Source organism: Emydura macquarii, unplaced genomic scaffold (genome assembly GCF_026122565.2).
Source record: "Emydura macquarii macquarii isolate MOO-44397 ecotype Brisbane River unplaced genomic scaffold, CSIRO-AGI_Emac_v2 contig_973, whole genome shotgun sequence".
Classification (NCBI taxonomy): domain Eukaryota; kingdom Metazoa; phylum Chordata; order Testudines; family Chelidae; genus Emydura; species Emydura macquarii.
In genome coordinates this window covers 460,308-486,780 of record NW_027131110.1, presented here as the reverse complement: position 1 = coordinate 486,780, position 26,473 = coordinate 460,308, and the positions used below count along the sequence as shown (strand labels likewise).

Sequence of the window (26,473 nt, the reverse complement as noted above, 5' to 3'; positions counted from 1 at the left end):
ACCTGGCTAAAGGGTCCATAGGAAGGTTCACCAGGTGGGAACAAACTCTTTTTATGGCCCATTGTGAAAGCTAAGTATCGTTTGATGGGCCATCAACTGGCATTGTTCATTCACAAACTAGATAGACTGGATACAAACAATTACTCCAGGAGCAAACACATTTGAAATCCAGATGGACAGTCAAATCTATAAATTCAGGTACACAGATGCTACATGCACATAAACAATATTGGTATATTTAGAAAATTATAACCTCTCCACTGGCACCTGGCATGGCACCTTGCATATCTTCTACAAATTACTGGAATTTTGCAATATTGATATTAAACAACATTACAAATGGTCACCCCTCATCCAGATAGTGTCACAATTCCTTAAGTGCCTTATTTATTTATTTATTTTTGTCGCCTGGTCTACCCTGCAAAGTTATGTCGACCTACGTCAACTTGTTTCACGGTAGTTTTGCATTTGTCCACAGCTAAATTTGTTTTCTGCCGATGTTGCTACCCAGTTACAGCAATACACCACCTCCCTGAACAGAATTAAGGCCAAGAAGAGGAAAGTCATAAAGTCAGCATGTTAAACTCCTTTGGGATTGTGGGCTGAGCGGAGGTGGTCATGTTGGAAGGTGATAATGGCTGCCATCAGCCGGTTCTTAGATCTACAGATAACCTGTTCAAAAGTTATCACCTTGCATGCGGAGGAGCAGAGAAATGCCAGCAAGCTGAGCGTGGATCCTCACCTCCCTCCGCCATTTGAAGGCTGTACCATGATATATATGCACCAGGGAGTTGACTTCAGGTTGCAATGACAACCTTAATTTGGTCATTTCCTACCTTTTGAGATTTACTTTTGCACTGTAACACTCTTTTAATGTTGATATCTTGGCTGCCATATGGATTATAGTGTAGAATTTAATTCATCTCGTCAAAGGCTGGGGGCAGGGTCCCCCCTTCGTTAATGGGTTGCTGTAGGTCATAAACTGCTCCCCATTGATAGCCATTCCACTGCCGGGTGCTCCTGGTCGGTACTGTCCATGCTCTTCCCACCCTATGCAAAGTGACTGGAATACCTGTCACACCAGTGCTCCCCCAAAACATCCAGTCTCAGGGAGGCACTGAACCACCCTAGTGCCCTCCTCACAGGGGCAAGAGGGAGAGAGAGGTGTGTAGAGGGGTTGGAGGAGAGAGCAAAACTCTCCTCTGGCCAGTGGGAGCAGCGTCTGCCCCTCCCCAGCAACGAGGGTCGGAGGAGAAGTCCTACGGCAGCAGGGAGAATAGAGCACCCCCTCCACGTGTGCTGCGATCAAGAGTTCCGCTGTGAATCCCTTGAAGGACTAAGAGCAGTGGCTGAAAGGATTCTGGGAGATGGGCTCGTGCAGGGGGTAGAGGAGTAGTTTGCTGCATCTTGCGCTACTGGAGGGGAGAGGATGAGGCAACTGGCTTGTGTGGACTGTACATCTCCTTACTTGTACTTTTATCATGATAGTGCAGCAGCTTCTCAGCTTTACACACTGCCCAGGATTCACCTCACAACTTGAAGTGCAGGAACTTCTCTCACTCCCCAGGGAACTGTCCACAAGGATGTAGGACAGGAAGTGAGGAAGAATGCAGTGGAAGCAGCAGTGGGCTGGCTGGCTGTTCTGTATGGAATATAATGCCCCACACAGGCGTTTGTCCTAGACAGCAGGGACAAACACCCTAAGCTGGGGCACAGTGCTATGGAACCTTTAAGAAGGTCACCCCATGAATCACCATCGTTTCCTGCAGTTCCTGTGTTTTCCGTAGGGTTCTCCCATACAAGCTGTGGCTAGCCTTGACTTTGCTTAGCTTTATCTGTTAAGATCACAGTCCTGGGCAGTAGAGTTTTAACAAGGGAAGGGATGAGACAGGTTTCAAAGCATGCCCTGCTGAGCAGCTGTTCATTAGTCATAAGCAATGTCCTTCTCATCACGCTCGCTTTCTGCGTTCAGTACACTTCATTTTAAATGAGCTAAGATTTATGAATGAACATACATCTGGCTTTTAAACCTCCCAGGTGGTGACATGGGGAGGTGCACCTGAAGGGGGGCTACTGGTGTAAATCAGAAGAGTTTGTGTCTACACTGGATTATCGTCAGACCTCTGGACTTGAATATGCTATTCAGGCATCAATAATCATTTGTTAATATAACAGTCCTCTTGGCCCATCCTGCTTTGTCACTCCTATGCCTTTCTTTTGAGTAATGCCCATCTCAGAGCCAACCAGTTTACTCTGTGAAATAAAACCAGGCCCCCTTCGGCTGTGATCTCACCAGATCTTGTGTGTCATGCCAGGTGCTTTAATGTTCAAGTTATTAGATGTTATATATAGAAAGGACAAAAACAGTTGATCACACCCCAGAGAAGTTGCTGCAACTGTGTCTTCAGAATTGTGGCCTGTACTGGAGATTCTCACTCCAATGCATTGTAGAATGTTTTTACTTCGTCCTCCCCCATCCATTTATCATAGTTTAGGTCAGACCTTTTCTCATCCCATCTGTTGTGTTTTGTCAAGTTATTAAAAATGTATGGAATATTAAAACAGAAAATCTAACCCACTCTGGGACCAGTCACATCACTCTTTGTTCACTTTTAGTTTGCTGTTTATTTTCAAACCTCGTCTTCTGTCTGTTGCGTGCCTTTGCCATGACCTCTGAAACTTCAAGCCTTAGAAACCACCAGTGTTGTCAGACTCTTAAGAGATCCACAGATAAACAAAGTGAGCAGTGCATCGATTACTGTGTCACTAATCGGTACAGGGATTGAGAATGGCATTGGTCCAGGACGTTTATAGTTCGCTTGGGATCACTGCCAAAAAAAGCTCTGCTAGTTCGAAGGACCAGTGACAAATTCAAGGTCTGATCTATTGTGACGCAGCACAGTTACAGAGACAGGCTTTGTGTCATTGAAAAACCAGGAATCTTGTCTTACTAGCATCTAGCCTTGTGTGTTCCAACCCGTTGGATGAATTGCTTCCCCCAGTTTGACTCCAACATGATTGTAGTGATTCCTACCTAAAGAACTTCTAGAGCTAAAAAGAAAATGCTCTTTGCTGTCTGAAAACTGGGCCTCAGCTTCCCAGTGTTATCAAGAATGAACGTCTAATTGGAGTGGTTAATGTGTCACCAGCTGCTACAATCATTGCTGTGGCAAGGGGGCAAGAAGGTAATAAGAATGACATGACTTTATGTTCTGGTGTCACAAGAACCCACCATTAACAGTGCCTTCAAGACCAGTGAAGTTTGTGATGAGTCAGAAAAGATTCAAACCACACTGGAGACAGGCCTTTGAGTGCCAGCCCTGGAAAATTACAGGGATGGTGCTGGATATCACAGGGGCTGGGAAATGGGATCTGGGGCCTTTCAATCCAGCTTGGAGCAGGAGTAATCAAAAGTAGTTACCATCTCCTGGTTATTCAGGAATGTGGCCCATGTCAAGTGCGCGTGGTGGATCCTTACTCTGTGAGAGGTATCTGCTTTCAGGGGCCACAGACTGTGGAGTAGCCAATGAGAGGCTGAAGACTTTGATCTGTCTCTGGTGCTGCTAACTTTCAGGGCATTAAAAACAGTTCAACTTCTCTGCTGTGTCTCTGCTGAGCCTTCAACTGTCCTCTCCCAAACTGCAAAACTACAGCACAAGTGACTGTAACACCCCCATCCCCCTCAAGAAAAAACACAAAACTGCTTCCACTACCTCCACAGCCTCACCATGTTCCAGCTGCCCCACCAGCTCCGGGGAGATGGCCTGACGGTCGAGAGGGTGGTTCAGTTTGCATGGCCATTCGTTCTTTGAGTTCTCCCCTGAGACTGGCAACTCCGTGGCTGGCTGTGATGCAGAAATCTATCTAACAGGAACCGTACTGAAGCCACCAACTCAGGGTATGTCTACACGAGGATAAAAGCCCCATGGCATGGCCGGCCTGGGCAGCTGACTCAGGCTCGCGGGGCTAAAAATGGCTGTGTAGATGTTCAGGCTTGGGCTGGAGGCCAACCTGTAGGCCTCTGCCCAAGTGTCTGCAGAGCAATTGTTTAGCCCCAGAGCCCAAGCCCCGTGAGCTAGCTGCACATTCGTTATCCCCGTGTAGACACAGAGCAAGAGGCCAGCAGAGGGCGTCAGCTTTCAGATGTTACTGTGCTGGGTTGGATTCAGACTGGTAACCTGGAGGTGAAAAGCTCCCTATATGACGCCTGCTCCGTGGCGAGGTTGGCTGATGGGCCCAGTGCATTTCAGCGTGTGACATGCAGTAAAACGAGGGCTTGTTTAAATGTATCATGCTTCTTGCTTGTGTCTTAATCTTAGTTACCCGCTGCTTAAGCTCCCGTTACCTGGAACAGGACCTGTGGAGTACAGCACCCCTGTGAAGGATTACTCTCCACCTTCTTCAGAGCCAGGCCACCAGCAAGGAGATCCTAGTGAGAGACCTGATTGGGTAGGTCTTTTGCACGTGTGTACTGCTGCCCCCTGCTGACTAGACCAGTGTGTGTGTGTGTGCGCGTGTGTGTGTGAGAGACAGAGGGGGAGAGAGTTCACTCTGGTGTTATTTACACCTTAATATAGTGAACTGAAGAAGTGCCTTATAATGTCTGCAGCTCGCCTGGCTGTTACATTCAGGGCTAACGTTCTCCTGTCGCTAGACTTGAGTGCTGTCAGGAGACCCAACTCTGGGACTTCAGAGTGAGTGGGTAAAAGCTTTCAGTTGCTGTTCAGCAGGCGCCTGCTTTCCAAGGGCAGACAGATAATTGCTTCCTGAGCCAAGTGTTGCACTTTGTTTGCTGCATTTTTTAATCATTATTATTCAGTTGTTTTAAGTCAGTTTAGTGCTAGTGAGAGATGCTGCTGGATTGACAGCCCAAGAGACAAAAGGTCTCGGTGTTTCCCTCCAACAAGGACAACACCGGCAGCTGCAAGGCAAGCTCCCACCCCCAACACTCTGCCAGCATGTCTCAACCCTGCCATGGGACCCCCCATAAAGGTGACAATGAGCTGCCACGCTCCTAGCTGAGCAACTGTCCCAGGGTGATGAGCATCACAGTGCTCTGAGGATGGAGGCATGAACGAAGGGTTAACACTGAACTGGGTAAAAGCCAAGGGTTTCTTGTATTGGCCAGGGTCATGCAAATCAATGAGGCTTGTGTCCTAATGTACTGGGTAAGAGTTTGACTTTTCTTTGGCCTGAGCAGACTGGCCCCTGCAGCCCTTCCCCTGGAGGCCGGGGACAATTCTAAAACCTTCCCTCCACAGTACCTGGGTGCTCCTGTGGCCTACATTCAGCAGATCTTGGTGAAAGCCACCGTCTCGCCATGGCCCAAGAACTTCCTCGCTGTGGATGTGTTCCGCTCGCCGCTGTCCCGCGCCTTCCAGCTAGTAGAGGAGATCAGAAACCACGCCCTGAGAGACAGGTAAACGTCCACTGGTGAGAGTCTCTAGAGATGGCAGACTAGGAATTGGGCCTGCCAGTGTCACACTAACCCTCCTTCTGCCCTAGCGCTCTGTGGGTCTAGCCATCAGGATTGAAATCCTTAGGCACCCGGAACTAACGAAAACAAGAAACTAGGTGAGGTTTGTGGCAAATGGCGTCACGTAGACAAGCTCATGACAAGCACGTGAGCCATATGTTTCTGCTAAACTGATCAGGGGTGACGTAGTTAATACTGTTGACACGACTTTGTCACCATTAGGTTTCAGAGTCAATGCCCGACAGAGGGCAGAGCAGAATTCTGACATCTTCCAAGCTATCTGCAGACTCAGACAGGCTCACTGTGCCAGAGAATCTGCCTGTGCTGTGTTCAGAAAGAGCTCTCGATACCTTCCAGCCATAGCCTCGATACCTTGGCTGTGCCCACTTACAAGGAAGCATTGCTCTCTTTTTGGGCAACGCTAGCCAACTCCTGCCCTGGGTCTTGCACAATCGGACAGGTGCCAGTGTAGGCCCAGGTGGCGTCAAGTCAGATGCATATCTGATTTATTAGTGGGTATCAAAGGATTGTGCAAGCATGTGTAAAGCAAGGCTTTGACTTTTATAACAAGCATCACTTGATTTGTTAATGTTCGTGTAAGCCTGACGTTAACACGAGTTTGCACAGCTTTACCCACCGGGAGAGCAACGCTTTGCAATGCTGGGCCAGGTGCTCTGATGATGGAGCCTGCTCATGTGAGTAGAGTCCCATGAGCAAGGCTTGCAGGCTTGTGCCTGCAGTTTGGAAACTCCAACCCATCCAAGCCGTGTGTGAATTCCAGGGCGTGCTGCAGCCCCACGCATTCACACCACTGGAGGCATTCCCTTCTCTGTGCACGGCAGAGGAATTCTGAGAAGATTTTGCTGAGTTGCTTGTGCTGACCAGTTTTACTCCTGCTGTATCCTTCACATGTTTCAGAGCCTTGTGTGACCCCTAACAAATCTATGCCGGAAATACTGAGGGAGGTTTGTATTATCATCCCCCTTTAGCAAATGGGGAAAGAAGGCGGCAGAGAGGTTAAGGTCCAAGTTTTCAAAAGTCTCCACTACTTTGTCATGTAATACTCCTTGGGTCTGATTTTAGAACTGCTGAACATGCACAACTCCAGCTAATGTTAATTAGCTGTAATTGCCCAGAACTTCCGACAGTGAGGCCCTGGCTTGCGTAAGTTGGGAACTGAGGCCGTCAGAGCTAGTGGAGGCTTCTGAAATGTGTGTTCACAAACCAAGTACTGAGTGAGCATTAGAGCTGCGGAGTGCGTGGCTGCATTGTCTTGCTGAGCTGAGCGGCTTGTGAAAACTAACACACTGCAGCATCTGGTTTACCTGTCTTTCAGTTCTGGGATCAGAAGCTTGGAGGAAGTCTGCCTTCTGGTGACAGACCTCCTGCCCAGCTTAAAGAAGCTGCGAGACCTGCTACCTGAACATGGCTGCCTCCTGCTGTCCCCAGGGAACTTCTGGCAGAATGACCGAGAGCGCTTTAACGCCGACCCAGATATCATCAAGACCATCCACCAGCATGAACCAAAGACACTGCAGACATCAGCTACCCTTAAAGGTAGGAGGCTGAGTGGTGCAGGTGCTGGGAGAAGGACCTTGTCCCGGCCTTGCTGTTCCAGTTGAATGCCGAACTGGGTAGTGTTTTTTGATTCACACTGGCTGGGATGAGGCCACCGAACTCATTTCACCGAGGGTTTTAAGTCTGTCTTTGTACCCAGTCCTTCAGAGGTGAAAAGTCGGGGCTTTCACCCCATCAGCCTACTGCCTATAGAGAGAACATCTGTGTATAACCAAAACCACACCCAGACCCCTTTAGCTAACGATGGTGCTTTCTCCCTCCCTGTCTGTTTCCGGTTGCTCCGAGAACAGCACTGACCGTGCTGTCCAAAAGCTGGGGGGGTTGTCATAAGTGAGGAGTAAATGTTGATAGTCCTCCTCTTGTCCTTTCATTGATCATTGCCTGTAGTGACCCTCTGGGCTCATTGTCAAGTGGGCTACACGTCCCAGTGAAAGTCTCTTGCTCCTTTCATTAAAATAATAGATCTGGCCGTGTCTGAAGTCACCTTGTTCCCTGGTTGCAGAGTTAGCTGTGTAAAGGGATCCTGCTGACGTCTGGAGCCCTATAATCCCTCCTGCCTAAAAATGGGCGTTGAAGCCCTAAGACTTGTTGATTAAAAGTTTCCCAGCTAAGTACCCAGAATGTATTCAGTGCTACAGTACCCATAAAGCAAGACATGGCTCTGTTCCTGGGGATCTTTCCTTGTCCAGAGACAAGAAAAAAATGAACACATGCATGCACATGCACACACAGACCAGGAGTCCCAGAGAATGTGCTGATATAGCGTGTGGATGTGTACATGTGCACAGATATGGCCTGGTGTCAGCACTGTACTAGCAGGGCTTACATTGAATAGAGGAGGTCGGGCTTAATAGTCTAAGCACCAACCTTGAAACACCACATCTTCTTGAAACCCCAGCTGTAAACCTCACTCAGCCGTTCCCCTCTCCCTAGGCAGGTGACTGAAGCTCTCTTTTACTGTGTGTGGGGGGAGATGGGGTTGTGGAAGGCAAAGGGGACCTGGCAGCTCCTGTAATAAGGTGAACCATGGTTCTACAGCAGGCTTGCCCATCTGGAGAAGAACATTGATGCATCTTCACTCACTGCCTTTGTCCAGGCTCATGGTGGTTTTTTTCCCTTATGTGTTTGCAGATCTGTTGTTTGGCGTCCCAGGGAAGTACAGCGGCGTGAACCTGTACAACAGGAAGCGGGTGGTGTCCTACACCGTCACACTGGCTCTCCAACGATATGATTCCAGGTAAGAAGCTTTGGCTATGCTGCTCCCATGTCAAGTCACCTGCCTGTTAGGGTACGTCTACACGGATGGCGGCAAAGTAGCCTCCGTCAGATTGACCTTTCTGGATCGATTGAGCGGTCAGTGAAGACCTGCTCAATCGATCCAGAAGTCAGGGCAGTAAAACCACCCACTCAAGTGGCGTAGTGCTGCGTTGATGGGAACATGGTTCCCGTTGGTGCAGCGCAGTGAAGACGCCACCCAGAATGGAAGCACAGCAGTCGATGGGAGTTATACAAGCTACTCCGCATAGCTTGCGTAGCTCCCATCGACTGCCACCGAATCGCCAGGTAAGTGTAGACCAGGCCTTAGGCTCCCTTCTTCGTCTCCTGAAATGCTTGTTGTTTCTCCAGCCCACTGGTTCTCTGTATTGATCCTTCTTCTTTGAGTGCTTGCTCATGTCCATTCCAAGCAAGTGTGTGGCACTGCGTGCACAGTTCGCCGGAAAGCTTTCCCTCAGAAGTACCTGTAGGGTCGGCTCAAGTGCCCTCTAGAGTCACACCTCTGTGGTGCTCTATTAAGGGGCTTGCTGACCCTCCAGCCCCTCAGTTCCTTCTTACCGCCTGTGACTGTCACTGGAACTGTTGCCCTTGCCTAGCAAGTGCTTCCCTCAGATTATTTTCTTATCTAAATACCTGTAAATAGTTTGTAGTTTGTTCAATTGACTGTTAATAGTTAGTACAGTAGGATAAGTGCCCTCTTATCAGTTCATTAACCTCCCCTACCCTCTGGGGATGGGGTATGCCAGGCTTTAAGTCCTGCAGCTCCTGCTTGAAACCTATGCCAAGGGGTGACCCACACTCGGCCTGTCTCAAGTGCCCTGGGGAGTCCCATTTAAGGGACAAGTGTAAGTTCTGCAAAGGTTTCAAGCCAAGGACTCAGAAGGAGTGCAGTCAGAGCTTAAAAGTTTTGTCTCATGGAGGCCGCTCTCCGACCTGCAGAACAGAGAGCGGTTCATCGGCGTCGGTGCACAGTGCTCCGGCCTCGGCAAAGGCCATGGCATCGAGGAAGGAGTCGACACCAAAGCAGCCCCAGCACCAACAGGTTTCCCCGACGCAGAAGGGATCTCGGCACCGAGAGATACGGCTCGGCTGGAGAAGCGGCACTACTCACACTCCCTGGCGCTGCAGAGAAGGAGCGAGGGCAGAGGGCACTCTCCGACACCCACGTCCAAGCCAGGGGAGGCGGCGAAGATGCGTCCCGCAGCAGGACACTGGAGCCCACAGTCTTCGACCTCAGCGCCGTTGACTCCGGGCCAGAGGAGGGCCTTGTTGAGTCCGGCACTAGTGCTCTCCTCGCCGGGGGATAGGAAGGAGGAGGAGGACATTCAACTTCCCTCCACTTCAGAGACTTCCGAGGCGGCCAGAGACCTTATTGAGGAGACAGTTCCACCGCCCCAGCCGCCTCCGCCTGCCCGCCCTCGGCAACATGAGCCGGTACCGAGGAGACCCACGGTACCGTCCCGGGGCAAGCCGGCCTTGATGCTGAGGTCGAGATCACCATGGCACTGGTCACTGGCACGGTGTGGCACTGCCCCTCTGTGGTCGCCAAGGAGCGAACAATTCTCGTCAGACTCGGAGGCGAAGTCAAAGCCGGCACCGCAGCAAGCAACGGGGGCACACTCCGGCATCGCAGGAAGTGCAACCGTTGGCGGTGCCGTGGGCTCCGCAATGGGCCAGATCCCATCTCAGTGTCTGTTTTGGACACCTTGAGCGTACCACCAGGCCCAAAGGTCCCCTTCCTCGCTAGCTTCGGCTACAAGGAGCAGACCTTCCCATTTGGCAGCGAGTGCATCGCGCGGTGCCGTAGAGAGCTCAGACCCTGGCACCGGGGCCGACATTGCTCATGATCCGGGCACGGAAGATGATGAGCTGGTGCAGGACCCGTCAGCTGTGCAGGACCCAAGGGTCAAAGCATCTTCATCCTCGTCACCGGATGAGGCGGTCGCAGGGGCCCAGCCTGCGCCAGTTCCAGACGACAGTAGGGCACATCAAGAACTGCACCACAGAGTCTCTAGGAACATGGGCTTTCAGGCTGAGGAGATCACCGAGGGAGGGGACCCCAGGGTGGATATCCTAGCACTGTAGGGGTCTTCCAGGGTGTCTTTTCCCCTCATAAAAACTATTGAGGACAATACCGCGGCCCTGTGGCAGGCCCCTGCCTCCAAGGCCCCAATGGTCAAACGAGTGGAGAGGAAATATTTCCTCCCCTCAAAGGGGCACGAGCATTTCTTCACCCATCCACCTCCTGGATCGCTGGTGGCGGTGGCAAATGAAAGAGCGTCAGGGGCAACAGGGGCCCACCCCTAAAGCAAAAGAGGTCAAGAAGCTGGACCTCTTCGGCAGGAAAGTTTATTCCATCGGGGGGCTCCAGCTTAGGATAGCAAACCAACAAGCTATCCTTAGCAGATATGCTTTTAATTTTTGGCTCTCTGTGGAGAAATTTGGGGACACCCTACCCCTCAACTCCAAGACTGAGTTTGAGGGGTATGTTAGAGAGGGAAAGGCTGTCTCATAGACTTTGCTCCAGGCAGCGCTGGACAGCACGGACGCGGCTGCCAGAACTATGTCGTCTGGGGTAATGATGAGACAAAGTTCTTGGCTCCAGGCTTCAGGGTTTCCTCAGGAGGTTCAAACTACCATCCAAGACCTCCCATTTGAGGGCCCAGCCCTGTTCTCCTCTCAGATGGACGACAAATTGCACAGTCTGAAGGACTTGCAGGCCACCCTAAAGTCCTTGGGGCTTCACATGCCAGCACCACAGAGGAGACCCTTTAGGCCACAGCCTTTGCCTCATTTCTACCAGGGGCCATCCAGACAGGACACAAACTGCCGAGGGGGTAGAAACAACAACAGGCATAGGCCTCGAAATCTCTCCTCCAACAGGAGCTGCGGCCGCCCATGGCAGTCCTCGGGAAGCAAACAGAACTTTTGAGAGTGTGCCTGAGGACAGCGTAGCATTCACTTCCCCGGATTCACACCTATTGTTTTCACGCCGTTTATCCAATTTTCACAGTGCCTGGTCCCAAATCACATCAGATCAGTGGGTCCTTCGCACTGTGAAACTGGGATGTTTTCTCCAATTTTCCTCTCACCTGCCCCTCTACCCACCCTCCCCTTCCCTCTCCCTCTTCAGAGACCCCTCTCATGAGCAACTCCTGCAGAAGGAGGTGCAGGCGCTCCTGGATGTCGAAGTGATGGAAGAGGTCCCTCGGGATCTCAGAAGGAAGGAGTTTTACTCCTGGTATTTCCTAATCCCGAAGACCAAGGGAGGACTCCGCCCTATCCTCGACCTCCAGAACCTCAACAAGTACATGAAGAAGTTGAGATTTTGAATGGTTACCCTTGCCTCAATTATCCCTTCTCTGGATCCGGGTGATTGGTACGCCGCCCTCGACTTGAAAGATGCATACTTCCATGTGGCTATTTTTCTGGGCCACGGGAAATTCCTTCGGTTCATCGTCGGTCAAGTGCACTACCAGTTTACTGTCCTCCCGTTCGGCCTCTCAGCATCTCCCCGCATCTTCACCAAATGCATGGTGGTGGTAGCAGCTTTCCTGAGGAGGAAAGGAGTGCAAGTGTTTCCCTACCTCAATGACTGGTTAAACAAGGGTCAAACCAGGGCTCAGGTAGAGGTGCACATGACTTTAATCAGGGACACGTTCAACAGGTTGGGACTTATTCTCAATGTCCCAAAATCGACATTGATCCCCACCAGACGAATAGAGTTTATCAGAGAAGTGCTGGATGCAGATCTAGTCAGAGCCTCCCTTCCAGAATCCCGCTTTCATGCACTGCGGGCCCTTGTAGAGGACTTGAGACTGTACTCACAGACGATGGCCCGGAACTGCCTGAAATTTTTAGGACACCTGGCAGCATGCACGTATGTTGTACGGCATGCAAGATTGCACCTCAAACCTCTGCAGAGCTGGTTGGCAACAGTGTACCGGCCATCTTATCACAATATGGACATCATAGTTTCTCCTCCACCGGTGTTGGAGTCTCTGACCTGGTGGTGTGACCCAAACAACATTTATGTGGGGGTTCCCTTCTCGGCTCCTCAGCCATCAGTGCACCTGGTGATGGATGCCTCAGTGTTGGGTTGGGGAGCCCACTTGGGGCAGTTACGGACACAGGGTATTTGGTCCCAGTCAGAGCTCCTACTTCATATCAACGTGAGAGAGCTGAGAGCAGTATGTCTCGCCTGTCAGGCCTTCCAAGAGCATCTGGAAGGCAAGGTGGTATCAGTCCTCACAGACAACATGTCCACAATGTTTTATATCAACAGAGAAGGTGGAGCTCGCTCCTCTCCCATGTGTCGAGAGGCCCTCAAGCTTTGGGACTTCTGCATCGCTTGATCGATACACCTAGAGGCCTCGTACCTTCCAGGGGCCCAGAATGCGTTGACAAACAATCTCAGCAGATCTTTTCTCATGTTCAAATGGTCCATCTGTTTGGACGTGTTGAACACCATCTTCCAGAAGTGGGGAATTCTCCAGGTTGCTGACCTGTTTGGCACTAGGTTCAACAGGAAAAGCCTGCGGTTTTGCTCTTTTCAGAAACACAACCCAGGGTCGATAGCGGATGCCTTCCTCATCCAGTGGACTGGCCAGTTATTCTATGCCTTTCCGCTGACCCTGCTTATTCTCAGAGTCCTGCTGAAGATCAAATGGGACAGGGCGTTGGTGACCCTCATAGCCCTGGCTGGGCCTCGACAACCCTGGTACACCTTGCTACTCAGTCTCTCAGTGGAGAATCAAATCACAGGACTTTGCTCCATCCCAGCCTCAGATCCCTTCACCTCACAGCCTGGAAGCTCCATTGTTAAATCCCATGTAACTTTCATGCTCGGAACAGGTGAGGGAGGTGCTCCTGGGCAGTAGAAAGGTAGTCCTTGTGGATGGCTGTCTATCCAAGTGGATAAGGTTCTCTGCGTGGGCTACCCACAGGGGCATCCAGCCGCCATTTTTTAAAGACAAAGTTCAACAACGTCCCCACCTAGCATTCCTGCCGAAGGTGGTGTCCCATCTCCACGTAAGTCAGGATATCTTCCTTCCGCTGTTCTGTCCTAACCCACATACCAATGACCGTGAATGTAGACTCCACTCTCTGGACGTTAGGACGGCGTTGGCTTTCTATATAGAAAGAACCAAACCATTCAGGAAAACCACCCAGCTCTTCGTGGCCCTGGTGGAAAGGACGAAAGCTGTTCCGGTTTCTTCCCAGAGAATTTCCTCATGGATTACGTCGTGCATCAGAGCCTGTTATGAATTAGCAAAAGTGCCGGACCCAAAGCTAAAAGCCCATTCGATGAGAGCCCAAGTCTCATCGGCACCTTATCTGGCTCAAGTTCCGATTCAGGACATCTGCAGAGCAGCTACGTCGTCCACTATCCATACTTTCGCAGCTCATTATGCGATCACCAAGCAAGCCAGAGACGACGCTGCGTTTGGTAGAGCAGTTCTCCAGTCCACAGTTCTCTGAGCTCCAACCCCACCGCCTAAGTCTAGCTGGGGAATCACCTGCTTGGAATGGACATGAGCAAGCACTCGAAGAAGAAAAGACGGTTACTTACCTGTAACTGGTGTTCTTCGAGGTGTGTTGCTCATGTCCATTCCAAGATCCACCTGCCTACCCCTCTGTCGGAGCCATCCGGCAAGAAGGAGCTGAGGGACAGGAGGGTCAGCAAGCCCCTAAATAGAGCGCCATAAATGCGCGACTCCAGAGGGCATTAGAGTCGACCCTACGGGTATTTCTGAGGGAAAACTTTCCGGCGAACTGTGCACGGGGCGTGCACACACCTGCTTGGAATGGACATGAGCAACATGTCTCAAAGAACAACAGTTACAGGTAAGTAACCGTCTTTTTCACTCTTTTGGGCAGAGCCGTGCAGGGTACGTTGAGATCCTCAGGAAAGGCGCTGTAGAAGCACAGAGTATTATTGTCAGTGTAAAGCTGTCTGCCTCCACTGGACGCACAGTACTGTCACTTCAAAAAAACCTGGCACACCCGGGAGCCACCCCCGCCACCCCAGTTCTTCTGCTGATGGCTGCACCTGCCCACAGTCACAGCCACCTTTTCAACACGTATTTGTAGTAAGCGGAAGTCGTTGCCCTGCTGATGGTGGCCGTTTGGCCAGTGGAGTTGGCTTCAGTCCAGTTACTGGTGAATGGGTTTCTGCATCCCAGTGAGCACCATCCCAGCAGGCACTGACTGGTCCTGGTTGGCAGTCTCGGCAGAGAGAGCATGGACTGAATGGGAGTGGAGAGTGAATGCTCCTTTCCCTCCTCCAAGTCGCTCCCCCAGTGCAGCCCAAGAGGCACTGGCAGGCCGGGCAGTGGAAGTTTGCCCTGCTGCCGCCCATGCTGCGCACTGGGGAGAGAAGCCTCCAGTCTCCAGCACTGTCCATTAGCATCATGCAGCAGCAGCACTTAACTAACACCTGCTGCAGTAAACACATTTGAACCTGCAGCGCGCACCAGCGCCAGAGTTCTTAGTGAGGGCAAGAATAAACCCCAGCCCCCTTCTCTACACGCCTGTGGTGAGGTCTTGCAGTGCCCCTCTCTGAACCCTCCGCAGGAACGCTGTAGGTCTCCTGGGACCTTCGCGATATGCCGGCGAGGAACAAGGTCCAAAACCCAAACACACGCAGCTGGCATTCAGGCCCGGGAGCGAGCCTCGCATACACCTACAGAGCCGTGTTCCCAGTTGGCTGCAGCCACTAGGCCCTGCTCCAAGTGATGTGTAAGGTGTACAGTGTAGCGCCAGGATCACGTCCTTCTGCCTTTCTCCCGCGTCAGGTTCCTCACCAGCCTCCGTTCCCGTCTCAAGCTGCTGCATCCTAGCCCCAACTGCACCCTGCGGGAGGAGCACGTCGTTCACGTCCACTTCAAGGAAGAGATCGGCATCGCTGAGCTGATCCCCCTCGTCACCACCTACATCATCCTCTTCGCTTACATCTACTTCTCCACACGTAGGTTTGTGGGGAGGAGGGGTGGCGGCGAGCGCCCCAGCCAAGGGGGGCCCCGGGGTCTGATGGCTCAAGACACCCTGCCTCCACATGCAGGGAGGGCAAAGGACCTAGTCTTCAGTGCTGCAGTCTCATATCTCTCCTGCAGCCAGGTGAAGCTGAAATCCCACTGGGACATAAAGGGGAAGAGGCCCCGGTAGGTTTCAGCTGATTCATTCCCTGAGCCAGTGCAGGGTTGTTCCCTACGCGGCTCTGACCTGTTCAGTTTTAAATGTCCCAAGTGATGGCACAAGCTCCACTTCTCCTGGGGGACCAGCCCATGGCCAGAATGATCTCAGGTACAGTCTGCGTTTGTGCCGTCAGGACTTACCCCTGTTCTGAGGGTACTTAAGATCCTTTCACACGTGCCCTGGACAGTCCTGCAGCTGGAGTGAGAGTCTGCGACCCACCCCTGCATTGCTCTCCTCTGCTGGGTCCTTTGGCTGGAGCATGCACTCTAGTACGGTGTTGCTATGCAATCATCAGCTAGGAGCCCACCACTCCCGTCCCTGGGCCTCAGGCTAGCGTGCTGCCCGGTGCAGTGAATGGGCAACTGGATCCGCTCCCCGTGGCTGGGGAGTTGGCACTGGCTTTCCCTTGGTGCTGAGGGCCTCGTGTTCTCTCTGGCAGGAAAGATTGACATGGTGAAATCAAAATGGGGCCTGGCGCTGGCGGCGGTTGTGACGGTGCTCAGCTCTCTGCTCATGTCGGTGGGTCTGTGCACGCTGTTTGGCCTGACGCCTACTCTCAACGGAGGGTAGGTATCCAGAAATAAGGGTCTCCTGCTACAAGAAGGGAGGAAGGGAGGGTGGGTGCTGACTTGTCCCATGCCAGCTACTTAGCCCCTTGTGTCCAGGATCTAACCATGCCCATCTCATTGGCCAATCACTTTCCATGTTGTGTGGCCCTGCTTCCCCAGGACACTGATGGGCCCGACCGCTCCAGGCCTCTCTGGGATATTTTGCTGCACATCCGTCAACCTCTCTGCTGACAGTTGAGTGAAATATTGTGACAATCTTTTCTCCCTTAGCATCAGCAGCTTGGCACCTAAGACAGCACCTTCCTTGCCCCTTCCTCCTCCAGTCACCAAGGCTAGCATGTCGGTGGGAGGAAAGCCGCTCTGAATCAGGCCGATGCCCAGGGCAGGAGGCTGTGTGTCTTTGCTTTCTTTGGCTGGGGTTCTCTGTGTTTTGCTCAGTGAGGTTGGAGGAGCCTGGTGCTCATGGCTGATGAGAACTGGTAGGGAGGCTTTGGGACCATTACTGTGTGGATTATTAACTCTTCCTGGGGGGGAAGGCAGGTGTATCCATGCGTGTTGTGATCCAGTCATTGGTGACCTCCAGGTTTAATTACTGCACTTTGCTGTAGGTAGGTAAGAAGCTGCATGCTCTGGAAAAGCTCCACCTGGCACAAAGCTCAGCAGCCTTCCTGCTAAGTAACACAGGCCCCTGTGAGCGCATCACCCTGGTGCTGGCTCTCTATACTGGCTTCCCATTGAACACAGTGCCCAGGTCGAGATCTCTGTCAAAGCCCACCCTTAGGTACTTAAGAGATTGCCTCTCCCTCCACCACAGCCGCCCCCCGCCAGCTGCATTCCCCTGGGACAGTGTAGCTGCCAGCCGACGGGGGAGGCCGGTGAGGGCCGGAGACAGAACTTTCTCAGGAGCCAGTTCTAGACTGAGCAACTCCCTCCCATAAAAGCTAAGAAGGCGCACGGACCTCACTGCATTCAGAACTCATTTCTTCTGCTTTGCTCTTGGTGCTAACAACCTTGAACCTTTTCTTTGTGCTGGAGCAGCCCCAGGCACCTCTTGACACCCGGCCTGCCCTTGGCCCCTGCAGTCTCTTTCATACGTAGGTTTACCAAAGAGACCGGATTGCAAGGGACGGAGGACGGAGCCTTCCTGCGGTGGGGACACGTAACCCATGTTGTTGGGTCTGGTGGCAGCCCCTGATATCACGGACCAGGATGGCTTTGTTGGCCTCTTGTGGAATGGGTAGGCAGGGTTCTTCTGCAGGTTAATTCCTCCGCGGACAGATCCCAGAGGGAGGTCATGGGCACAGAACACATCTTTCTGCAAGGGGTCTCACAGGGAGCAGTCCCATCTTGTCTCCCATGTGCAGAGAGCCGCTAGGGAAATAGTGAGGCACTTAGACCCTTCAGTATCTGAAAGGCACTAGGATCTCTCCTCATTTCATTAAGTGCTGGTGCTCCTTTCCCAGCACCTGTCACAGATGGGAACATGATGGGAACAAGCTGGCTTGGCCTGGATAAGAAGGAAGCGGTGCTGATAGGCCAGGAGTGGGCCGGGAGCCAGCTACCTGAGAGATCACCTCTCTCCCTGTGTCCCGTGGACCCTTGCCATCTGCTGGGGTTCTCTTCCTGCTGGTACCTGAGGTTTAGCTTTGCAGGACGGGTGGCGAGGTGTCCTCAGGGGAACCTGCACCCTCTGGCAGTCTGCTGGAGCCTCAGTTTGGCCAGCTTCAGGATACCATGTCAGACCGGTCTGTTTGATCAAGCTTTCATGTGACCTTTTCTGCAGCAGGGTTACTGGAGGCGAGGGTTTTAGTAGAGCCTTTACTTACTCTAGGTCTCTCTCCTGTTGATTTTGTGCATTCCCGTCATGAAGCATGGTGTTTAGAGGTCAGTGCGTGGATTCTAGGATTCTATATACCAGCCCTAGATTAGCTGCACCCTTTGCCCTTCTGCGGCAACTTTCATCTGAGGATCTGATGGCACATTACAAATATTAATGAACTGGAATAATTGTAGGAGGGAAGCATTGTCTCTGCTTTACAGGGGAGAAAACCAAAGCACAGGGAGGTGCAATGACATGCCTCAGGTGTACGAAAGAGTCATTGGCAAAGCTGGGAGGACAGTCTGGGATCCCCCTTGCTCTAATCGCTAGGCATCTCCCTGAATGTTTTCGATAAACCAGTAAGCAGTGGGAGTGTTTCCATTGACTCCTTTAGGTGATGGATCAGGACCTAATGTAGCACCTTCTGACATCAAGGTGCTGAGCTCGGGACAAATGACTCAATAGATGGATAAGCATGGCACTTCCCCCCACTTCTCAGCCCTGTTTCGATCCTTCCTCAGTGATTGCCTCGTTGTGGCAGACAGTAACAGCAGTATCCTTTGCAGTGTCTCAGCACAGATGGGGACTGTTGAACTTGTTGTGTTTTTATGGTTTGGTTGTAGGAGACAAACAGATTGTGTTTGTGCAGCACAAACACAGCCACTGTTTCCAGAAAAGCTGGTATCTCCTTGCATTTTAAATTCTTAATCATTTACAATATTAAAAGTTCTTATAGCTCTATAAATCAGTGATCATCTCAGAGCCTGTAGCAGGGTGATCAGTTAGTATCAGCAGTGGAAGCTGCTGGTTAAGAAGGACATGGCTGATGAGTTTTGTCTCTCTTATCTCCACTACCTACTGATGAGCTTGAAGGTTTAGTCCAGAATCCACACAACAAACACTGCCTAGTTAAGTTCTGTCACACGGCTGCCACACAGCAGACTTCTCTCCTCTGTCACTCACTCTCTATAGCACCTTCCATCCCGCAGGATCTCATCGTGCTTTTCTCACACACAGCCCCGTGTCTTAAATGACCACTCAGGGAACTGACAAAATGTGGTTGCTTACTGGCAGTATCTTTTAATAAAGATGGAGCAGAGCTGTACTTGCTAGATTGGAGGATTCTTGAGGTGGTCTCTTTTAGACAGGAAGTTACCCAGAAGTGATCTCTGTGTGTATTTGTATTTGTTCCACCAGTGAAATGCAATTCCGACATGGCAGCTTTGGACAGGAAGTGAAGAAAGTACTGTATCCAGCTGGAACTACAAAGGGACTGTAGGCAGGCAGAATATAATTGCTCACGTTTGAATTAGGCCAGGATACCAAGGCTAACATATCTGTTGAAAAAATGCTGTGAGACCTTTAAGACAAACCATGAATGGTTAGGATCTAGGACTTATCTGAAACAGCATCTGTAACTACATGGTAGGTAGGGTAACTGTCTAGTCCAGAGTCTGAGGAATGAGTACCCCCTACTGAATCCCCAACAGCATTTCCGATAGCTTTCCTCCTGGGAGGTCTCCTGTCCCAGAACTGACCCAGCTTAGCTTGTGAAAGCTGTCAAGACCACAGCCCGAGGTGGTATGACTGCAGAATTCTAAAGAGATACCGCTCTGTAACTACCCAGAGCATCCAGAGCACGCTCTATAGAGAGTTTGAGAGGATATTTTAGGGATCTGTGCCAATTCAGATTAATACTTCCCCCAGTCATGTTACAAACATTAAAAGAGAGCATGTTAATACAGCCGTTTTCCAACCCCTTTCCCTCTCCTGTCCTCTTCCTGTTGGTATCTGCAAGGCTGCATGTAGTTTGTGATTCTCCAGACATGGAATTTGCCATGGAATCCACCTCCAACCACAACGCCTACTCTAGAATCAGATCTTTAAATAAACAAAAGATATTTCTAGCCCTCATGGTGGTGACGATAACCATAAAAACGTGATCTGAATTTAATCGAGGGAGTGAAATCTGCAGGCAACTTGAAACAAGGGCTCGGAGAGCTGTGAACTGCCCCAGTCATTTCAATTAGTTGTTGACTCTGAAGCGCTGACGATGGTAACTGTTAAATATTGCCAGTGTTTTCTATTTGACTGGTGATCGTTTTAGCAGAAACCCCCAGCAGATTTGCTTCTCCCACAATCCCACCCTGCTTCCCACCCCTTTCCAGGTGGGCTAACCCAGCTATCCCTACTCAACTGCTGCAATTTTTGGCTTCCTCTTCGCCACCTTTGTGATGGAGTTGTGTTGTTGATGCAAAACTGCAGCACATTAAGAAATAGCAAATGTGGGGACAGCATAGAGTAAATGATATTTACTGGGAAGCTGAATAACACAGGAGCTGAGTGCATTCATTCTTTGCTTTCCAAATAATGCAGTAAAATCTGCACTTTCAATTTAAATGAGGCTGCCACCAATTTGTAGCCTTCCGGGGGCCTGGCTGCAGAATGGAGGTACCGCTTGAGATGGAGGCCGTGGCTTTACATTGGGGGTGCTAACCGAGGGGGATATCTGTGTGGCAGACTGGGAACAGTTTGGATTGTTAATCAGTGTGGGAGGACAGAACTCACTAGAGGAAATGTGTTTATATAACCCTTTCCCCCACCCTGCATTAGCTAGCTATGTCATGATCGAGAGAGGATTATGGACACCAAGCGCCCTTCCCCCGTTTAATACTTGCATCACTTTCTTATGCAACCATTGAGGGGACATGAACCAGTGCTTGTGTGATTCCCACACAGTGACCGTCACACTACAGGCGTGCCCCTGCGGCTCTGTCAGCTGAGTCTGGTGTGAGTGCAGTGGCCCCTCTCCTGGCATAGCTCATTGGCCAGCGGGCTGGGGCCATTTGGATCACACCACTGGTGCCTGGGAGCTCAGTCGCCTTGCTTGCTTCACTCTCCCACTCCCATTTGCCTGCCAGCAGCTTGTGCGAGAGCAGCCAGCGCCGGGCAGCCCGGAAGAGGCTTGTGGCTTTGCTCTTGTTTGGAAAAGGAGCCGTTGCTGCTTCATCTTGCCATGTTTGCTTAATGGATCCGCCGAGTGAGATAGCTGAGCTGCTGGCTGTGACCGGAACCCTGTTGGAGCCAGGGAAAGTCTTGTTTTGGAAAAACTAACTCATTGTCCTCCTTCAAGTCCACCCTCCAAATTCCCCCTGCCATGCTGCCTAGAAAACCCTTGACAATGGGTAGGGTGCTGGTGCGCAGAGACCACTGCCTCTCCTGCTGATCAATGTTGTCTCAGTGCTTCCTTGTGCTGCCCCGTCTGTTCACAGACCAGTATGCATGACCGCAGCTGTTTAGGTAGCTTAGTGCAGAGGGGAAGAGAGAAACCTTCCCAGAGGCTAGTTTCTTTCCTCACTAGACAGGCCGATTGTTACTGCTCACACTGGGACTGGGTCAGGACCCGCATTTTCATGATGTTGCTGCCCTTTAGAAAGCTGCAAGGGGGCCTGGCAGGCTCCTGGGCCATGGAGCCTTTCACCTCTAGGTCACTAGCTCCCAGCCAGCCAGTGACCAACGGCCAGCGCTCACTGTGGGAAATGAGGGGTGAGCGCTGCGGTTCACAGCGAGTGGGTGTCCATGTTGCTGAACACCTATCTCCCAGGGGTGGTAGCTGACACTCTCAGCAGGGAGGCCCAGTTATGACTGGGGCTCCCTGGTACCGCGAGACAGGACCCCTCCGGTGCAGCAGGGAGACTCAGCAGCAGGGTGAGTCATGGAGGCTTGTCCTAGTGCAACGCCAGCTACAGCTGGTCTGTGATTAGAAGACTTCAGTCTCCCCAGCCATGGGAGCTCAGCAGAACTGCCTGATCAGCGAAGGGTGGAATCAGACAGGCTGAAGGGATTTGGTTCAGCGGAGGGAAGGTATGGGTGGGAAACCCACTGCTGGGCCTTCAGATCCCGTCCCGCTGGCACTCCCCTCTTTTGACGCCCCCTACTGTACAATAGGGCCAGTCAGCTTTCCTCTGACACCTGCCTCCCTCTGCATCACACTGTCCTGCACAGGCAAGGCTTCCCCCTTCGCTCCAGGCGTCCTGCATCCTTTGGGGCAGGTCCCCCACAGCGACTAAGATTGGAGCAGGGCTGAGTCTTCGTAGTAGTGACTGTAGGGTGAGGAGCCCGCTCCCCATGGGCACCTGACTCTGCCCCGCCCCCTTCCATCCCCTCATTTCCTTTAGCCCCTTGACTCTCTCTGCAATGGTTTGATCAGTATAAAGATTGCCTGGGCTTTATCAGTAGGGTTAGTGTCAGTGCCAGGGTCTGAGCCCTCCCCAACTTGCTAATATTCATTTACTGGCTGTTTGTTATTAACCTTATTGCACTCAAAGCTCTTAACCTGCGTGAGGGCCCCGTGTGCTAGGTGCTGTACAGACCAACAGAAGGACGCTGTCCCTGCCTGGGGAGCTAATCATCTAATGTAAGGATGACATGTGATGGCCAGTCTGTAGCAGCACAATCAACATTGTAGAAATGTTACCATCTGTCTGACCAGACACTACACAACCTCTCGCCTGGTCCCAGAATAGCATTGTGTGAGAGGCCCACTGCTGCTGCTCTGGTGTATCGAATGAGAGTCCTCAACCAACCCATCCCTGCTCTGCACTAGGCTGAACGGCACCTGGTTGCTTTTAAATCCGGGTTACCCCCTTGTTTCTTGGCCGGTTATTTCTCACACTTGACTCTGTTTTCCCAGGGAGATTTTTCCATACCTGGTTGTGGTGATTGGCCTGGAGAATGTGCTGGTTCTCACCAAATCGGTCGTCTCCACGCCCGTCGATCTGGAAGTGAAACTGAGGATCGCACAAGGTACCCATCTGGCTCCGGGAAAGGGTGGAAATTTCCATTTACTCTGAAAGGGGTGACCCCAAAGGGGAATGATTGTAATTCTTAGCTTCTGAGATGGCGTGAAGCAGCCCTGGGCTAAGATGCTGTTGAGTGAGAGCTGTGTGTTCTGCATGCTGAACATGGCCACTTCAGCTTGCTGCTTGTCAACCCCAAGAGTTTGTGTAAGCCCATCAAGGGGTGCCTAGTCTCTAGGAACCTGGAACACAGCCGTGGTTCCTCCATGCTACGGAAGCTGCTGTGAAATAATCGCTGGGCCAGGGAAGGCTGCAACATCCCGTAGTATGGACCTTTGGTGCTATGTCTTCTCAGAGCATGAATGGCCAAAGTGCTGCCTACAGACCACATGCAGCCCCAGGGCATTCTACAACTATGGCACTGTGCCTCATGGGGCTACCTGGCCAGCACGCAGTGCACTCAGGCGGCTTAGCTCAAGGTGGAGCACTGCCTGCTGAGATAGTCCGATAGTCTGTGCAGCTTGCTCCATTTAATGCACGTGCAGGGTGGCTTTCTGTCAGGTTCCTGGCAAGCAGTCAGAGGGGCTCGTGGGTGAGTGCGTTATCAGCCGAAACCCATATAAAGAATTTAACACGACCCCTTGTACATTATTCAGTGTTGTGCTCCCTTTACAGAGCGATTCACAGAAGTGAGGGGCTCTCCCATATTCTCGTGGAGTGGCTGTGACCCAGAGCTCCCTAGATTACAAGGGTGGGTCTCTCTGGGTAGCTGAATAAAGGAAATTAATTTTCTCTAACCTTAGAGGCGTCCTCTCTCCAGTAATAATGCATAATATTTCTCTGCTACCTTCTGTCTGGAGCTGAGTGTATTATTCCCATTTTACAGGGAGGGAAACCGAGGGACAGAGCCTTTTCTAAGGTCCCACATAGAGGCAGGACTAGAACCCAGGAGTCTTATGTGCCAGTCCCCTGTTCTAATTCCTAGTGAACACTGTTATCCGTGCATGTTTTGTTTCCCTAGGTTTGAGCAATGAGAGTTGGTCTATTATGAAGAACATGGCCACGGAGCTTGGGATCATCCTGATTGGCTATTTCACTCTCGTCCCGGCCATCCAGGTGTGTGTGGTTGGTCAGTATGAGCGGGTCCGGATTTTGTGGGTCAGAGGTGTGTAAATTCAGCTGCACGCACAACACCAGTAACTGATTGCTAGTAGCTTGCTGGGCACCTCCCAAAGGATCTCAATGCATTCTATACACAAGGTTCACTGCACTTCCCATTAACTGTAGCCACCTCTGGGGTGAAACCCAACCGCGGTTTTGCAGTGTACAGCCGCACCACACGACACGTTAGGACAAGAAGTGAAGAGTCCTGCGTCCTATTGGAACTACAGGAGAATTTATAGTTCTTTGCTCTTCTCCAGTGCCTTCTCAAAGTGCTTTACAAACATTAGATCTCACAATGCCACTTTAGCATGTGTATCATCCTCATTTAACTGTTGGGGAAACTGAGGCAGAGAGCGGTGACATGACATGCCTGATATCATACAACAATTTAGTGATAGCACTAGGTATAGAATACAGGTCCCCAGTTGTTTGCTCTAACCGCTAGGTAATACTGCCTCCCTTTTGAGGAGGCAGGATTTTATTACCGGAGATGAGGCCGTAAGACTCATCCCTTTGATACTGAATTCAGTATTGAACCTGTGCCGCAGTGCGATGGTCGGCGGCTCTTCGCTGGTGGATGGAGCTGCCTTTCAGATGAGATATAAAGCTAAGGTCTAGAGCATTCATGGTCATTTAAGTCCCTATGTCACTTTTTTCAAGAGGGACGGGTCTTACCCGCAGGGTCCTGGCCATGCTCCAGCCCTCTCATTCAAGCACGGACCAGGTCTTACCCTGCATATCTCAAGAGAGCTGGCCAGATCGCAGCCCAGTGCGTGGAGTGAGGCCAGGTGACATGTCCCTCCTCTGGTCCCTTGTGATCAGGGTGTGAAAACATCACCTGACTATGATTAAGTGATGGAAACAGAACCCAGAGGGGCGGGTGGAGTTCATTTATGCTGCCTTTGTTTCTTTGGTGTTCTCCTTCTTATTGGATGCGGCACTTGCTAAACTGATTTGTGGCAGCCTTAGAAGTGCAGAGCCCTCAGATGACCATCCAGTCTGTGAAGAGGGCAGTCGTCAGTGATGTGTGACACTATCTGTCTTTGGCCACAGCTGCACATGGGATCCTCTGGTTGGCCCCAGCTGTGACCCCAGCCCATTTGAAATCAGTTCAGAAGGGCCCATGATCGGCATGGCAAATCAAAGCTGGGTACACACATGCTGAGAGACTGGTTTCTGACATCAGCTGCAGACTGTTCTTCACTCCATATCAATGTCTCAGAGAAATCTGGAGAGGGCAAGTGGGCGCACGACAGGCATCTCAACAACAAGCACATTCTTGGGTGGTTGAAGACGTCTGTGTGTAGTGGTAGGCTCAGGTTTGCCCTGATCTTCTCAACCATTCTGGCTGTAGCATCTTCACAATGGGTGTTTAGAGGAATAATGTTGCTTAACACGGGGAGCCGCAGTGCTGGTGTGGGTCTAAATCATCCCAGTGACGATGCATATGGTTGCGTGTAGTTGTGTGTCAACTAACTTGATGTGAGATGGATAGAGCCAGATTGGAGCACAGTATTCTGCTGCAGAGTAACAGAGGGCTAGACTGGATGATTGCAGAGTTTGAGCATTTGCTCCCCATGAAGTCCTGGCCAATTTGCTTAGAAGATTGTTATGCGACCTCACTGTAGCTGCACGTTTCCTCAAGTGGTTAAGACGTGTGAGAGGTCTATCTAGGGTTGCTCCAGGTACACTGGGTGAGATTTGTGGTTCAAGTGATGTCCATTGAGAAAGATATTCAGTTCTTGGGGGGCTCTGGCATTGGGAAGATGGCACACACTCAACTCTGACCTGGTCACAAATGGTTGTAAATGCCGCTGACTTCAGACTATTCAGCCATCTTAGTCAAGTGAGCATTTAGGGCATCTTCGAGTTCTGGGAATGACTGTGCTTGGACGCCCGAGCAAATGTCATCTGCATACGTGAGCTTGCAGAACTGGGCAAACAGGATGTAGTTTGCATACAGATTGAAAAGTGTCAATGCCAGCACAGAGCCTTGCAGTAGACCATTAGTTTATCTTTTTCATGCGCTAACTCCATCTCCCACGTGCAGTCGGAAATGTCTCTTGTGGAGGAGGAGGAGGTCAACAACGTTGACTATCCATGCTGAAAGGCTCTTTAGAATTTGACTAAAAGCACCATGTGCCAGACCATATCATATGCTGCTTCAGGTCTAGAAATATGGCTCCTGTCTTCAGGTTCTTCTGAAAATTGTCTTAGATGAATGTTGTGAAAGCTAGCACTTGATCACAGGTGCTTCAACCTCTCTGAAAGCCTGCTTGCTCGATGTTGAGGAGAGGTGTGCTGGAGAACGAGACGCTCCAGCACCTTGAATGGCACAGACCAACAGAGATATCAGTGGATTGCTTGCAACATCATGTGGATCTGTCCCCGGTTTCAGGAGAGCAATGACTTTTGACATTCGCTATGTCTTCGGAAGTCACTCTTTGTTGACTACTCCCATGAAGAACTGTGCCAGCCACTAATGCACACAAGTCTTGAGGTGCTTCAGAAACTGGCGATACATTGTCACAGCCAGAAGCATATCACTCAGAATTTTGTCTATCTCCATGGCTGTGAACAGCTCTACGTGTTGCTG

General features: G+C 51.2%; 1 protein-coding gene across 1 annotated transcript in view; it reads left to right on the top strand.

The window, feature by feature from the left end:
• SCAP (SREBF chaperone) overlaps positions 1-26,473 on the top strand; it is a 98,727-nt gene that overhangs the window by 52,852 nt on the left and 19,402 nt on the right. The window contains exons 3-10 of the mRNA XM_067544504.1: positions 4,320-4,449; positions 5,262-5,419; positions 6,813-7,033; positions 8,186-8,291; positions 15,127-15,299; positions 15,966-16,092; positions 22,608-22,720; positions 23,735-23,829. Of these exons, the coding sequence (XP_067400605.1) occupies positions 4,320-4,449; positions 5,262-5,419; positions 6,813-7,033; positions 8,186-8,291; positions 15,127-15,299; positions 15,966-16,092; positions 22,608-22,720; positions 23,735-23,829 (1,123 nt within the window). The remainder of the gene's footprint in view (positions 1-4,319; positions 4,450-5,261; positions 5,420-6,812; positions 7,034-8,185; positions 8,292-15,126; positions 15,300-15,965; positions 16,093-22,607; positions 22,721-23,734; positions 23,830-26,473) is intronic.